At 45.7% G+C, this 16221-nt stretch overlaps 1 protein-coding gene across 2 annotated transcripts in view; it reads left to right on the top strand.

Annotated features, from left to right (window-relative positions):
* Nucleotides 1-16221, top strand: part of COL5A1 (collagen type V alpha 1 chain) — a 404609-nt gene that overhangs the window by 350747 nt on the left and 37641 nt on the right. For both annotated transcript variants that reach the window (XM_054997811.1, XM_054997812.1), the window contains exons 51-60: nt 1911-1964; nt 2363-2416; nt 2942-2995; nt 3750-3803; nt 3902-4009; nt 11559-11612; nt 11995-12048; nt 13131-13238; nt 13448-13501; nt 13812-13847. In XM_054997811.1, the coding sequence (XP_054853786.1) occupies nt 1911-1964; nt 2363-2416; nt 2942-2995; nt 3750-3803; nt 3902-4009; nt 11559-11612; nt 11995-12048; nt 13131-13238; nt 13448-13501; nt 13812-13847 (630 nt within the window). The remainder of the gene's footprint in view (nt 1-1910; nt 1965-2362; nt 2417-2941; nt 2996-3749; nt 3804-3901; nt 4010-11558; nt 11613-11994; nt 12049-13130; nt 13239-13447; nt 13502-13811; nt 13848-16221) is intronic.

Below are 16221 nucleotides of genomic sequence, written 5' to 3' on the forward strand. Positions count from 1 at the left end.
CGGGTCACTTCCTTCTGCGGCTCCCTGCCCGGTCTCGCTGCTGGCAAAGACACCGCCTAGGCCGCCGCCTTCTGCGGCTCCCCAGTCCCACTGCCGGCAAGGAAGTCATGTGGGCTGCAGCCTTCAACAGCTCCCTGGAGTCTGCTCTGCTTGCGGCTCAGAAAAGCCGTGCACGGGACAGCAAGTCTGCTTGTAGGGCATCTGCCTGATGCCGCCAACACCAACGCCGCCTCCTGCAGCTTCTGGAGTTGGGGGACAGAGAGAGGCCAAGGGCAACTCTCTGCGCTGGGCTTCTCCCGCTGTGCGCTGCCCTCTAAAAATTCGTGCGCCATAGCGCAGGAGCGCACGTTACTGGGAACGCTGGTCTGGACCCTCTTCGGTCTGTTTTCAGGCAAGGCTCTAGGGCAGAGACAAAGGCCATGCATTTTTGTTGCTCCTACTGGATTTTTATTAGCAGTCTTTGATAGGTAGATCCTGCCTCATAATTGAGGCATTTGAAGGCAGAAATAGGTATTGGAGATGTGGTGTGGTCTGGTTTAAAACATTCCTCGTTAATCAGACTCAGAGGGTTGCATCTGGGAGACCAGATATATTCAGACTCGGAGTTGTCCTGTGGGGTTCCCCACAGTGCAGTCTTAGACTCCATTTTATTCAAGCTCTGTGTAAAGCTTTTAGGGAAAGCATTAATAGTTTTGAAATTGGATGTCATCAATATGCTGATGTCACCCCTCTCTATATCTTCATGTTCAGATCCCCTAGGAATGTGGTAGAAATCTTGAGCTACTGCCTTACTGCTGTGGTTAAATAGCTGAAAGTGAATGAATTGAAACTGAACTCAGACAAGACAAAGGTTTGAGAAACTGGAGATCTTGAAAAAAATCATGCTTCCCACTTTTGATGGGGTTCAGCTGACTCTTGCTGACTCAGTTATATTGGACCCAGCATTACTAAAAGAGAAGCAAGTTAATGCAGCTGCAAAAAATGCTTTTTTCTAACTCAGTTTAGCCTAGAAGATGCCCCCCTACCTGCATTCCACTGACCTGGCCACCTGGATCCAAGCCATGGTGACATCTAGACTAGACTACTATAATGCACTCTACATAGATCTCCCCTCAAAATCTTGGAGACTTCAGCTATTCCCTCGTTTGGTTATTATTAGGAGCTATGCGTAGCATGCATATCATACCTATTTTGCAAACACTCCATTGGCTGCCCATCAGTTGCCAAGCTCAGTTCAAAGTATTGGCTATCACATACAAAGTCCTTCATGGCCTTGGTCTCAATTGCCTCTACCCCTGTGACACACTACAACAACTTCTCTCATCTAAGCAGGGCCTTCTGCACGTGCTACCTTGAAATTGGGAAATTCAGCTGTCCATGTGCTTTCTATGTAGTTGCTCCCACCTGGTGGAACGGTATGTCCGAAGCAATCAGGAGGGCTCCCACACTCCTGACATTGCATTAAGCTAAATTGCTTGGAAGTCATTTTTATAAAGGAAATAGGGCTACATTATAACAAATCGGCACAGGAAAATTAATTGTGTTTCTACTTATGTAATACCATGTTCTGTATTTTAACATGTCATGTTTAATACTTATGCTTTGATAAAATGACAGCTTTATTTCAAATGTCTGCAGTCCTAATATTATTACATTGCTTATCACATGTATCATCCTACTGATGTTGTGTTGATTTGCATGGTGTAATCCACCTTGAGTCCTAGTGGGAAAGGTACAACTATAAGTAACAAATGAATAAAATAAAAACAGTTCAGACAGTGCAACCTCCCTCTCTTGAGTTCATGGCATCTTGCTTGCAAAACTTGTGCCCTCTTTAGATTTGCGCTGCAAGCAAAGTCCAATAGGCATCTGCAGATAACGCTCTTGCCATCTTACATGTATTTCTGTAGGGTCCAGTTGGTTTTCCTGGAGACCCCGGACCTCCCGGCGAACCTGGCCCAGCTGTAAGTACCCACCAAGGAGAGTGAGAGATTTTTCTTCTTTGCTTATTCTAAGAAGCATTTCAAGCAGCACAATCTTAAGCATGTTTGCTTGGAAAACAGTCTCAGTGGGTTCGGTAGGATTTACCTGTGAATAGTGAATAGGCCTAGGGTTACACCCTGCACCTTGTATTGCTGTTTGTTTCAAGCTCTTTACTGTAGAGACACCAGAGAAAACTGGGGAGGGAGGGAGGTCCTGAAGAAATTCCTGGCATGTTTTTGTTTTTCTGTTTTCTGAAAATATGGATATGAAGAGGTGCCTGCAATTCCATTCCAAATTTGTATGGTTGTGAAATATTACCTTCAAGGCACAGCGATTGGCAGTTGGACAAGGTTCTAAAGCTTCTTTTCTTTTCTTTCAGGGTCAAGATGGTCCAACGGGTGATAAAGGTGATGATGGTGAACCTGGACAGACGGTAAGTGAATACAGGTGTGCTGCATCTGCTTGCTAGAGATGAGGATTTCTTCTTGTCAGGACTTATTCCCGGAGAGCGCTTGTTTCTTCTACTGCAACAGCCATTGGCCTGCTTGCACGCAACAAGTGCCAACTGCCTCCAGGCAGGGCCAAAGCATCACTTCTTTTGATCTGGTACAGGCTTGTAACTATGCCTATCCTCTACCTACCATCTCATGGATCATGAAACAAAGTTCTCCATTATATTTCTGACATTACATATAGACTATATAGCATGGTACTGAGCATGTGCCCTTTGTTCTGGGCCCTGGTAAAATGACCCGTTCTCCCCCGTCCTATCCCAAGCTTGGGCCTTGTCTCCAGGTGATGATGCATTTGAAATCTGCCTCCCTTCCAAAAGACTGGCAAGAAGCCTTCCCCGCCGGCTGCTCTGTGCTTCCTGTAGCGAGTGGGCCTGGGTTGCAGGACTGATTCAGCCATTACTCTGCTTGACTTGTCCATGTAATCGTGTCCTCTCCTTCCTCAGGGCTCCCCTGGTCCAACTGGAGAGCCAGGTCCTTCAGGTCCACCGGGAAAAAGAGTAAGTTGTATGTGCATATGTGTGTAAGTAAGTAAGTATTAGGAAAACTCATGAGAAACCCTAACTGACCTCTGGGCAGCTCAGCTAGGAGTTGTAGGTATCGTTGCTCAGAAGAGCCTATATTTATACAGTTCAAGTAAACCTTCCTTGTTAAATATTCATGTCACATTTTAGGAAGAGAATGTCCAGCTTCCTTAAAGGTATCGGTTGAACATCTTAGTTTAGTTGCTTGGTTTGGGTTGAACATCAGGGCCGAACTACATGCTGGCATTTTTGAAGAGCTGGGTCCCCTGCAGCCACTCCTGCAGGGCTCTCCCTCGCCTATATTTTCCCACACAGGAAGTGCTGGAGAGGTGTTATTTCCCTGTTTTTGCTCTTCCACATGAAGTGTTCTGTGCACATGGAGCAGCAGAAACAGGGGAATATTTCCTCCCCGGAGCTGTTTCAGCACAGAAAACGGTTGGAGGGAAAGGCAGGAGCCCTTTGTCCCCTGTTGGCATCATTCCAAGCTCATTTAGGCTCTCCGTTAGTTTTAAAATGCTGTTACCTGCAGCTTCTGTGTGGCTGTGGGGAACCAAAGTTGGGTCTGGGGAACCTGGAACCAGCTCTTTAAAAGCACAAATGTGTAGTTTTGCCCTCAGTTTTCAGTTTTCATATGTAGTTGCAATATTTGTCCCCTCTCAAAATACCTTTCCAGCTAGCCCCTCTCTCTAGCCTGACGGTAATTCTTCCTTTTCTCCCTCTTCTCAACTAGGGCCCTCCTGGGCCAGCAGGTCCCGAAGGCCGGCAAGGAGAGAAAGGGGCCAAGGTAAATCACTGACAGATTTCAGCACAGAGAAAGTCAACCCCAACTCCTTTCCATCTTTTCTTCTCTACAGCTTGGTTTTCATTGCTTCTTGTCTTCAGGGTGAAGCAGGCTTGGAAGGGCCTCCTGGAAAAACAGGCCCTGTGGGTCCTCAGGGACCACCAGGAAAACCTGGCCCAGATGGACTGCGAGGAATCCCTGGCCCTGTGGTGAGTGTTCCAGACTTCATTCAATATAAAGCTAGGAATGGGTTGGCCATTTATAGGGCTGGCCCCAAGCTGCAGAGCTGCCAACATCCTTCAGTTAATTGATGCCCAAGTCACAGAATCACAGAATCACAGAGTGGGAAGGGGCCGTACAGACCATCTAGTACAACCCCCTGCCCAATGCTGGATGAGCCTAAAGCATCTCTGACAAATATTCATCCAGCCTCTTCTTGAAAACTGTCAGTGAGGGGGAGCTCACCACCTCCCTAGGCAACTGATTCCACCTTTGATCTACTCTGACCATGAAAAAGTTTTTCCTCATATCCAGCCGGTACCTTTCTGCATGTAATTTAAGCCCATTGATTCAAGTCCTATCCTCTGCGGCCAACTGGAACAGCTCCTTGCCCTCTTCCAAATGACAGCCTTTCAAATATTTAAAGAGAGCAATCATGTCCCCCCTCAATCTCCTCTTCTCCAAACTAAACATTCCCAAGGCCCTCAGCCTTTCCTCGTAGGGCTCAGCCTCCAGACCCCTGATCATTCTCGTCGTTCTCTTCTGCACCCTCTCGATTTTGTCCAAATCCTTTTTGAAGTGAGACCTCCAGAACCGCGCACAATACTCCAGGTGCGGCCTAACCAAGGCAGCATAAAGAGGAACTATGACCTCCTGCGATTTCAATGCAATGGCCCTTTTGATTACAACCCAAGACTGAGTTTGCCTTTTTTGCCACTGCATCACACTGACTGCTCATATTTAGTTTACAGTCCACTCTTACCTGAAGATCTCTTTCGCATACAATGCTACCCAGAAGTGTATCCCCCACCGTTTATTTGAGCTTCACATTTTTGTGGCCCAGATGTGCACTTATCTATGTTGAATTGCATCCTGTTCACAACTGCCCACTTCTCCAGAGTATTCAGGTCTTGTTGAATTTGAAGTCTATATTCTTGGGTGTTTGCCATTCCTCCCAATTTGGTATCATCAGCAAATGTAATGAGCAGCCCTTCCACTCCTTCATCCAGATCATTGATAAAAATATTGAAAAGTACTGGGCCCAAAACTGAGCCCTGCGGCACCCCACTGGACACTTCCCTCCAATCTGATGATACACCATTGACCACCACTCTTTGGGTACAGTCCTCTAACCAGTTCCCTATCCACCAAACTCTCCTATAGTCGAGTCCAGTCTTCCAGTTTACCCATTAGACTGGGTCTTCCAGTTTACCCAACATTTGACAGAGCTCTCCTCATCTCATCCTTCTTATTTGGTCCATTCTGGGCAGACTGAGATTAAGGGGTCATTTGGGGTTTAAGAAAACTATTTTATATTTGTGTATTTCTTTCTGTCAGCTGTACCTTTCTGGAGTATGTGGATTGCATTGGGCTTGAAGTATAGAGAATAAAGAAAAGATGTAAGAAAAACTTCTAAAAACAAGAATAAGTGGAACAATTCTTGTTTCCTCACTTCGATGGTTGCAGGGCTTTCTGCTCGTTACATCTGATCCTCCTCTTGGCCACAAACAAGACTATCCTTCAATAAAAGCTTCTGTTGGGAGAGCAGGTCAAAAAAGGGGCTTCCCTCATGCCTCCCCCAGCCAGGACAGTTGGGTTCTTTTGGAATGTCCAATGAAAGGGCTTCTGTATTAGTGTTTTTTCGAAAGAGTAAAGAGTCCAGTAGCGCTTTTAAGACTAACCAACGTTATTGTAGCATAAGCTTTTGAGAACCACAGCTCTCTTTGCCAGATGCCAAAGGCATCCGAAAGCTTATGCTACAATAGTTGGTTAGTCTTAAAGGTGCTACTGGACTCTTTACTATTTTGCAATTACAGACTAACACGGCTAACTCTTCTGAATCTGTTTTTTGAAAGGTGAGAAAAGAAACTTTACTTGATTGATTTGTAGGATCTCATGGTCATTCTAAGCGAGAGAAGAATCTGGGGGCTGAAGCCAGTGCAGGAGATGGTGTTTTTTTCTCAACCAGCAAACTTGGAGCCTTTCACGCGACATCCTTGGCAGAGATGGCTCCGATACTCATTTCCCTTCTTTTAGGGAAGGGGAAAGTAACTCTTCAAGACTGCAATGGGGATCTCTGTCCTCCCTCCAGGGACCCTCACTCCACTCAGCCTGCCTTGTCTGCATGAAAAAGAAATTGCAAGGGGGATTCACACAGCCATAGACTTTCTAAGATGCTCTTGCAAGCTCAAAGAAGAAGTGCCAGTCCCACAGTCTTCCCAAGGGCAAGAAGAACCAGAAAGGCAGATGCAGGAATCACAGTAGGGGTTGGACCCTGTACTATAGATGTACATCTTGCCCAGAATGGGACTTCTGGTCTGCCTTCTCCTGCTCTTACTAAAGACTGCACCACTCTCCAAGTGCCCAGCTCCACCCTATTCCTACTGATATGGTTGTTAGGACATACTCCCAGACGAGCAAGAGGCTGACTCCAAAGATGCTTTCCTCCATGGAGAAGAAAGAACGAGAGCTCTCTTGGGAGGAGCTGTGACCTATAGAATTGGGTCAGGACAGGCTGCTTGCCCCTAAGCACCTTTCCAGGCTCCTAACAAAGGCAATGAGAACAGCAATGGATCCTGAGCCCCCTGCTCAGAGCTTCTGCCCAAGAGGTTGGCTCAGTCTTCCTTCAGCTCCCCTTTCCTCTCCTCTCAAGGATCTAGAGGTCTTCAACAGGATTATCAAATAAGAGTGGGATAATCCAGCCAAGGCTTTGATCACTTACCCCTCCTTTCCATCACTGGTCCCCCAGCAGGTTCTGGAACATTTAATGGTGCCATTAGTTGGGGCTCCAGTGGTAGCCTTGACCTCAAACGTGCCTTTCCAAGCAAGGGCAGGGGTGTTACTGCCTACTGATTCTGATGACAGGAGGATTGAGGCAACCCTAAGAAAGAATTAGAGGACTCAGGGAGAGCTTTTGCTGTTTTTCGCAGATCTGTTCTCATGTGGGCCATGAACTAGTTAAACACAAATCTGCGAGATCGCTCTGATGGCCGTGTTACTCACAGATTCCTCCCTGGACATCGCTGGTCCAGTTCAGTCCCTAGGCCATGGCATCTTTGTTGCCAGCACAAACACGTGGCTGCAGGCTTGGCACATTGATCCAGGCTCTTCTACTATCATGGTTAGCAAACCATTTTCTGGAGACAAGCAATTGGCCAGCAACTGGGTAATGTCTTCATTGAGACTGAAGTAAAAAAGAAAGCCCTCCCAACAGCACTCAAGAAAGCATGTCCAGTTCTTCTATTCATTCTGTCCACTCAGCCCAGCCAAAGATTCTGATCCCAGTTGGATCAGTAAGAAACCAGCTTCCTTCAATCTTTGAGAGGATCTAGTTCCACTTCCATTCCTTTTGTGGGAATCAGGAAGTCCAATAGCAGGCGATGCCAGACTGCCCAGCTCTTCCCTTTTCCATTGGGGCCAACTGATGCGTTATGCCAGAGCCTGGAATTGGGTCCTCCGATGTGTGGCTTCTGGAAACCATGTTGCTGGGTGACTTGCTAGAAAGGCTGCCAAGAGACACTTCTGTGCATTGCCATGGCCCCCATATCTTGGAGAAACATTCTCTCATCTTAGCTGCAACTCTGCATTTGTTGGATCTCCAAGTGGTATCTGCATTCCAGAGTATGTATGTGTGCTCTTTATTAGGGGTATGCAAAATGAAACAAATGCCAGAAGAACACCCAGAAATTGCTGTTTCTTTTCGTTAAAGCGGCATCTGGACTGGTGAACCAAATCTGGGAAACCCAAAGTTATAATGGCACTTTCACATCAAGATGCTTGTGTGTTTCATTTTGGTTCTCACCACGCAGCAGCAGCAGCCGACAGGCACACAGGCACTGGACCAGCAGCATCTTGTTTTCCTTAATGGCATTCTACCAATCCGATCCAAAGGGGAGAGAGTCCTCATGTTATACCACCTTATTATCTCCGTTGGAGGCAGGGGGAATGTGCCCATGAGTGCATCAGGGTTTTTGGGGGGGGGGGGTTGCAATCCTATCCAGGTACTGGTCTGTCTCCCCCACCCCCCCATGAGGGCACTTGAGCCACTGAGGAAAAGTGCTGCTGAGGGCGTGCGAAGAGTCTGTTCAATCAAACTATGCATCAACCAATCTATTTTTCTCCTCAGTCTCTCATCCTATTAGTACCCCCCTCTCCACCGCCGCCAAAACATTATTTAAAAAAAACAAATTTTCAACATCAAGCTTAAGTCAAGCCCTCTGCTAGAAACGGCCTACTCCGACCTTTCAAAACCAACTTGTGGGTAAAAAGCAGGTCTGTTTGGGCGGGGGGTGGGGGTCGGGTTCAAGCAATCGTTCTGCCTGCCTGCCTGCCTGCCTGCCTGCCTCCACTTGGCCGATGGAGAAGACTGGTGGCAGTTAATGCAAGAACACCCCGTTTTGCAGTGGAATGCTGAGCATCAAAAGGGAGGATTTGGATTTGCCTCTCATCGTGGGAACAAAACTGCAAAGCACAAGGAAACATGGCAGCATCAGGCAAAAGCAAGATGCAAAGGTAATAATTACTTGGCATTAGACAAAAAGAAAAAAGTGTACTTGAAGCAGGATTGTTGTTAATGTTGCTGCACTGCACTGCACTGATTGGAGTGCTCTCCTGCTTGGGCACTGCCCCACTACTGCTTTGCCAGCCAGTTTTCTACTGTAGTGTGTGCCCACCAACACTCAGTGGATCAGTGGTTTAGAGAGAGGAGGACTAATGGTCGATTCAGTTTTTGGTTAAAAGTGAAAATAACCATCCCAGAGCCTCATTTCCCCTCCCTCCCCCGAAAGGAACAGTGTGAGCATGCACTGCCAACGCTTATCTTCTGCAAGCATTCTTTGGGATTCATAAACACCAAACCCCATCGTTGTGTGTGCTGAAACGGTGAATCGAAGTTCAGAGGGAGGACTGCATTCTGAGTAATTTTAGTGCCATTTAGTGCACAAACACCTGCCCCAAAGAGCCTTGAAAGTCTCATTTCAAAGAATGGGGCTGAAACTCATGATAATGGAAAAAACAAATGCACTAGATCCCAAAGAGCAGCTCTCCGCCAAGAAAAAAACAATAACAATATGGACCTCGTTTGGAAATACGGATTCGAAACTGAAATGGAAATTTTCTCAATGCGCACACCTACTGATTACAGTTTGAAAGGAAAATGGGGATATTCATGACATTTTCCATTGAAAGAGGCTGTCCAAGGACGTTTGGATGATGATATGGCTGGAAAGTCTTAGCTCCGTTGTTTGTTTGTTTGTTTGTTTGTTTGTTTGTTTGTTTGTTTGTTTGTTTGTTTGTTTGTTTGTTTGTTTGTTTGTTTGTTTGTTTGTTTGTTTGTTTGTTTGTTTGTTTGGAGATTTCCAGTGATAGAAACGTCTGGTCCAAGTCCCACCCTCACCCAAAGAGGCTTCTTTTTCATGCCTAATAGAAGCTAAAGTGATGGTTGTTGTGGGTTTTCCGGGCTGTATTGCCGTGGTCTTGGCATTGTGGTTCCTGACGTTTCGCCAGCAGCTGTGGCTGGCATCTTCAGAGGTGTAGCACCAAAAGACAGAGATCTCTCAGTGTCACAGTGTGGAAAAGATGTTGGCAGGTCATTTGTATCTACTCAGGAGGGGTGGGGTTGAGCGGAGTCATCCTGTAAGAGTTTCCCAGGGTGTGGAATGCTAATGGCGGGAGGCTTCACTGTATCCTGAGGAGGTTCTTTTGCATATGGATTGGTACTTGATGTGCTAATCTTCTCTGCAGGGCTATTGTCGGGGATAGAATGTTTTGTTAGCCTGGTGTTTTTCAGAACTGGAAACCATGCTCTGTTCATTCTTAAGGTTTCTTCTTTCCTGTTGAAGTTTTGCTTATGCTTGTGAATTTCAATGGCTTCCCTGTGCAGTCTGACAAAGTAGTTGGAAGTGTTGTCCAGTAGTCCAGAAGCTAAAGTGCTTTGGTGACTGCAAGGACTTGCTGTTTGTTTTCCTGGTCCCCAGAAGGTCCTCATTTAATAGGGTCCAACACCACCTGCCAGATCTTGTTTACCTGGTGCCCAGACTGGAGTAAGATCCTTCTATTCCCTTCTTCCTAGGTTACAGATTATTTGCAACTGATACTGCAGGTGGGCATCAGCATCAATAATCCTGAAGCACGAGGTGATTGCTTGGGCATCTCTCCTGAAGCAGGAGAACCGGGAATCCATTTCAGATCACCTGAACATTTGGTAGTTCTGATAAACTAAACAGATGTCCCACCTCAAGCCTTTACACAATTCTGTCTATGCTCATGATAACCCACTTTCCATCTCTGTCACCCATTCAGTTGAAAGCGCTCACCTAGAAGGTTATCCTACCAATAACATCTGCCCATAGTTTTTTGACTGGGTACACTGTTGACAAACTATTTATTTAATTAAATTTTTATCCTACACGTCTTCCAGAGAGGTAGGTTGGGCTGAGAGATAACCACTGGCCCATCACCCAGTGTGTTTCTTGCTGAAGTGGGAATTTCATCTGGCCCTCTGGGTTGCCTGATCCTAAACTGATAATCTGATTACATTTACTCTCATCCAAGAATGTGTGCATTTTTCACCATGATGACCTCGAACTGTGACAACTCTGCTTTCATAACTAAAGTAGATGTCATTTTCTCTGAAGAGGTGGATCTCCCATCTTTTTATCCTATTCCTTCCCACTCAAGGTACAAAATTGCACAGGTAAGATGGCACAGGATTCAAAGTTGGCGCAGGGTTCAAGAGAATGGCACAAGTCTTAGAAATTCACCTTAGAAATCCTACTTTTTTGTTGTTTTGAAAATTTCCTCTTAGAGAAATTAAATTTACCTTCTCTATCTAGAGGTGGTCAAAGAGGGGACAGCCTTGTAGATGGGTAGAGAATCCTCCGCAACGTATTGCTGACAGTCCTTTCATGGAGTAGCCATTTGTGGCTATGCTCCAGTTAAAGAAATCTGAACAGCAGGCACATCCATGTCAGGTCATATATTTATGAAGCACTACAAGATGAGCGCCCTGGCCTGGATAGCCCAGACAAACCTTTTCTCGTCATTTGGGGTCGATTTTGTAAATGGTTGGCAACCCAAGTAAACAGCACCAAAGTCATTGGTGGGAGAGAGAAAGTGGCTGGTGGACATGGGGGGTTTCGTTTGGAAAGAATAGGATTTCCCTTCCCCCAGGAGTTCTTTTTTCTTTTTTAATAGCTTTTTCTTAGTTTTCTCATATAAGAATAGGGGAGGACAAGGGAAAAGGTAGGTAGGGAATATCAAATATATATCATAGAGTCTACTCAAGTTAGAATTCTACTTATCTATGTCCTTTCCACATAACATTTTATCAAACATTTAACTGTGATTATTAATAATGCATTACAGTAGTGTCTTCATACCCCCAGGAGTTCTTAATGGGACCCCCACATCTAAAGCCTAAATATAGAAAAATCCATACCTTACCAATCTGTGGAAACTGTATCTGAGTCTTAAGTAATACACAGTGTAGGGTAGCAGAACTTAAGAATTATTCATGACACAAAAATAATTGTTTTACAGGGCGAGCAAGGACTCCCAGGTGCTCCAGGCCCTGATGGACCACCAGGCCCACTGGTACGTTTGGGAATTCCAGACATGTCTTTCTGTTCGTTTTGGGGCTGAACCTTTGCGTACTCGCATTAAATGTCAGATCCTCCAGTCTAGCAAAGGAGATCTCACAGTAGTGATTTGGATGGATGTGCAAATGAGAACATGACCTGCACAACTTGGAGTGTGTGTTTGAAATGCCCCCCCCCCCCACACACACACACACATTTTGACACACAGCAACACACTCTTTAAAACTTGACTGGGAGATCTTCCAACTGTAGAACTGGAAAACTGAATTCCTGTCTGATTTTAAAATTTCCACCTCAAATAAATTTCTCATTGATTCACAATGAATTTAAGGGACAATATTACTTATTTTCAACATGTATCTTTTTATTGTTCTAAGGGTCCACCCGGTTTACCCGGCTTGAAAGGAGATTCAGGTCCGAAGGGAGAAAAGGTGAGGAGGAGCATGCGTGTCTGGCCTCAAAACTCATCCTCTGTAACAGCCAAGTTTTGTGTCTTCTGTCTTTCTTCTGAGTAGTCCTGCTTAACGGGTTTGAGGTGCTCTGTGGGAGAAGGACATTCCCAAGAAAATTTTTAAGGCCTTGGAATTTCAGATTGGAACTTCTGTTTGAGACACTTGTCATAGGCGTTTTGCATTGCTGACATTGCACTGGATAGCAGCAAATAAGTACATTTTATTTATTCATGTATTTCTCAACAAAAAATTTGTCCCACCTTCCAGTCCTCACAGGTAGCGAACATATTAAAACATACAAATCAAAATCTCATTTTAAAAGCCATTAAAATCAACACACAACTACATAGAATCATAGAATCATATCATCAAAACAGCTTAAAACCAGAACTTAAAATAAATACAAAAGATAAAAACAGTTAAAAACATTGGGGAAGACAAGGGGTCACTGAGGGGACACCAAGCAAAACAAACAGTGCTATCCTAAGCAGAGTTACTCCATTTATTTCAGTGGAATAGACTGGAATAACTCTTCTTAGGATTGCGCTGAAAATGTAATAATTTTAAATGTGTTATAATGCCAGGTTGGAAGAACTGAATTTAAAAGGGCTTGGGAGGGGCTTTTTATTCCACAAGGGGCGGGGATTACATGTAATCTGGAATATGGTTACCATTATGGTGGTACTTTTTGTTCAGTGGGTACTAGGTCATATCAAGCCTGAATTCTCCCGAGGAGCTAAAATGATGAGACTGAGGCTGCCGTACTTTGGTCACATCATGAGAAGACAAGATTCTCTGGAAAAGTCAATAATGCTAGGAAAAGTGGAAGGCAGGTGGAAAAGAGGAAGGCCTACAAGGAGATGGCTGGACTCAATAAAAGGAGCCACCTCCTCCAGTTTGCAAGATCTAAGCAAGTCTGTTAATGATAGGACGTTTGGAGGTCTTTCCTTCATAGGGTTGCCATAGATCAGAGGTGACTTGACGGCACGTAAGACACACCCTTTTTGTTTGTTTTGCTGTGAGCCTTGGAAGTTTAGAAATGCGGCTTTTGATTATTCTAGGGTCATCCGGGCTTGATTGGTCTCATTGGGCCTCCTGGCGAGCAAGGAGAGAAAGGAGACCGAGGACTTCCAGGCCCCCAAGGAGGATCAGGGCCTAAAGGAGAACAGGTGGGTTACTGGGAAAGTCTGTGGGAAACTGATAAATCATGGTTGTGTTAAAATGTTCTACTGAACTTAGCAAGGCCTTACTTGTAAGTGAAAGTAGTGTGTGTTATTCAGCATCCAAGCTGGAAGTATCATCTCCCCAGTGTGTGGTCATCAAACATCTGTGTCTTCACCAAAGTTCATGATGATGTTCTTTGTGCTTCCTTCTCCAGGGTATCACCGGTCCTTCTGGCCCAATTGGCCCTCCTGGTCCTCCAGGGTTACCGGTATGTAGCAGAAAGCTAAAGCTCCTGTTTCCAAATCGAATAAGCTGCAGCAGTTTCCTCCCTGGCCAATCTGACCAGGTGCTCTGGCCCCGACACAGGCCAGGGGAGGCCTCTGCCATGCCCACCTATCCTTCCCCTAGTATGTTACAGAACATTTTGTATCTGTCTAATTCCTGTAAAAGTTATTCTAATTCTGAATTTAAAAAATTCAAAACAAATACTTTGGTTCAGATTTGAAGGCAGGCCAGATTGATCCAGAATGAATTACTTAACTCACTAATTGCCTGGTTTTACCCTTCCTTTATTCTAGGGTCCCCCTGGTCCTAAAGGTGCTAAAGGATCTTCGGTAAGCATGCACATCAGATCTGGGATGGCTTTGGTGGTGGTGGTAATGGTACAGTGGTTCTTAAGCTGGCTACAACCCATATATTTGATGGAAGGAGCAGAAGGTGGAGGGCTCCAGTCATCTTCTCCTTGTTCCAGCCTCCCCCACTCAACCCTTCTCTCCCACCTTCCACAATCTTCCCATTAAACAATGTAACACCATTACCACCTCCAAGATGGTATTCAGAGCCCTGATGCCATCTTGTTCTAGCTGGTATCAGCCTAGAGGAACCACACTGAATGCTCTTCCCCACTGGTAGCACTGGTATCCTGGTATCTGAAGTAGCACGTGAAGGCAGGGAGGGGAAAGATGAACAAGCCATGACCCTCCACTCCGCTCATCTGTGGATCTGTTTTGAAAGTTGGGTGTCTACTAGGTGTGGGCATGGCCAAAAAAATTGGGTTTGCCACTTCGGGTTTACTCGAAATGGGGAAAAAATCCAGAATTGCCAGAATCCCAAAGCGGATTCTGGTATTTAGCTCACTTCGATATGCTCCATAAACCCATCCACCCACCCCACTTACCTGGCAGGCAGGGAGAGGGAGGCCGATCAGCTGGGTGGTGGGGAAGCTTGGAGCCAGCTCCTGTGGGGCCCACACCTCCTCCATCGCTGCTGCAGCGGCCAGCTGGGCAGTGAGGAAGGCCAGCGCTGGCTCCTGCGGGGGCCGCACCACCTCTTCAGCCAGCTGGGCGATGGGGAAGCCCAGTGCCTCCTCCTGTGGGGCTTGCACCACCTTCTCCGCCACTGCAGCAGCCAGCAGGGTGACGGGGAAAGCCCGGATCAGCTGCTTGGCAGGAATCTCTCTGCCAAACAGTGATCCACAGGTTTAAATGCCTGTCAGTTCTAGGGATGGCAGTCCATGGCAGATAGATCCCCAAACCTCCTCACAACAAGCACTCCAGGGTCTTGGATGAAAAGGTTTTATCATAGAGATCCATTAAGTTCACAGGTACATCCAAAGATGGGTAAGTTGGCAGGAATGGGGTTACAAACAGATGTACTTGGATATAAGGAGCATGATTCCCTCCTCCCCCTTGAGCAGTTAGCAACTAGGCACAAAAATCCCAAATTCTCATGAGAAACACAATAGCTTTGTCTGGACAGAGAAAGGCAGAAGATGACAAGGAATTCAACTCCCTCTGTCTTTTGCAAAGAGTTACAGCATAGCACAAGGTCAACAAGCAGACTCCAGAGATAACAGGCTCAGCATTAGTACTTGTGTTTTCAGGCAGGCCAAAGATGGCATGAATAGAATGGTTACAGTATATGAGCATAATATGAGAGCATCCAGGCACACAGTGTGATCAAATCAGTACAGGGAACAGAGAATATATGAATGGCATGGATGAATGGTATGCAGACATGACAACACCCCTTTCCATGCTGCTTTGCAGCAGCACGGAAAGGAGCATTTAAACTCCCGCCGGCAGGATCAGCTGTTTAGTGGGGAATCACCCCGCCAAACACCTGATCCCGTGGGGGTTTAAATGCCCCTTTCCATGCTGCTTTGCAGTGGCACAGAAAGGGGCATTTGAACCCGTTGACCCAAAGCTTCCTGAAGCGCTACAAATTGCTTCGGGAAGCTTTGGTTTGGGGTTTCCGAATCATTGCAAATCGAGTCCGATTCAGGTACTTTACCTGAATCTGAATCCCGAATTGCACACCCCTATGCAATCTAGGTGGATACCAGCAATTGTTTGAAACAATTCTTTACTGATTCCTCCCCCCACCCCTCCCACCACAGATCTAATCTGAGTTGACATGTGCACCTGCTCAATGTGCCTGGAATCCCAGATAGAAGGTCAGTTGCATACAGATTACCCTCTGAAGGCACCTATAAGACTAACAAAATTAGTGGTAGGGTATGAGCTTTTTGTTTGAGCTTCAGAACTGAGCTGTAGCTCACAAAAGCTCATACCCTACCACTAATTTTGTTAGTCTTATAGGTGCTACTGGACTCCTAACTCTTTTCCATTGGAGCAGTAACGTAAATGGCTTTGAGCCACATTCTCTACTACCCTCTTTGCAATCAGTCCAGCAGCAAAGCCAAAGGACAGAAGAAAACTGGATTCATTTCAAGGGTTAAAGGGAAACGGACATTTTTTCACCTATACAATAATTGCAATCCTTCATGTATTTTCAGGGGTACCAGCTAATTCCATTCTATTGCTGTGTTTTCCTATGTGCTTTTGTCAATTAGGCAAGCAAGCAGTGGCCATGGATATGAATATTTGTAATGTGGGCATCTTAAGTCATGAAATCCAAAAGTCTTCAAAGTTGGTGCTTGTATTCCATGTGCTGGTTGTTACAGTATGATGGTGATTGGAGACTTTG

This window comes from Eublepharis macularius, chromosome 14 (genome assembly GCF_028583425.1).
Source record: "Eublepharis macularius isolate TG4126 chromosome 14, MPM_Emac_v1.0, whole genome shotgun sequence".
In the NCBI taxonomy this organism is placed as follows: Eukaryota; Metazoa; Chordata; class Lepidosauria; order Squamata; family Eublepharidae; genus Eublepharis; species Eublepharis macularius.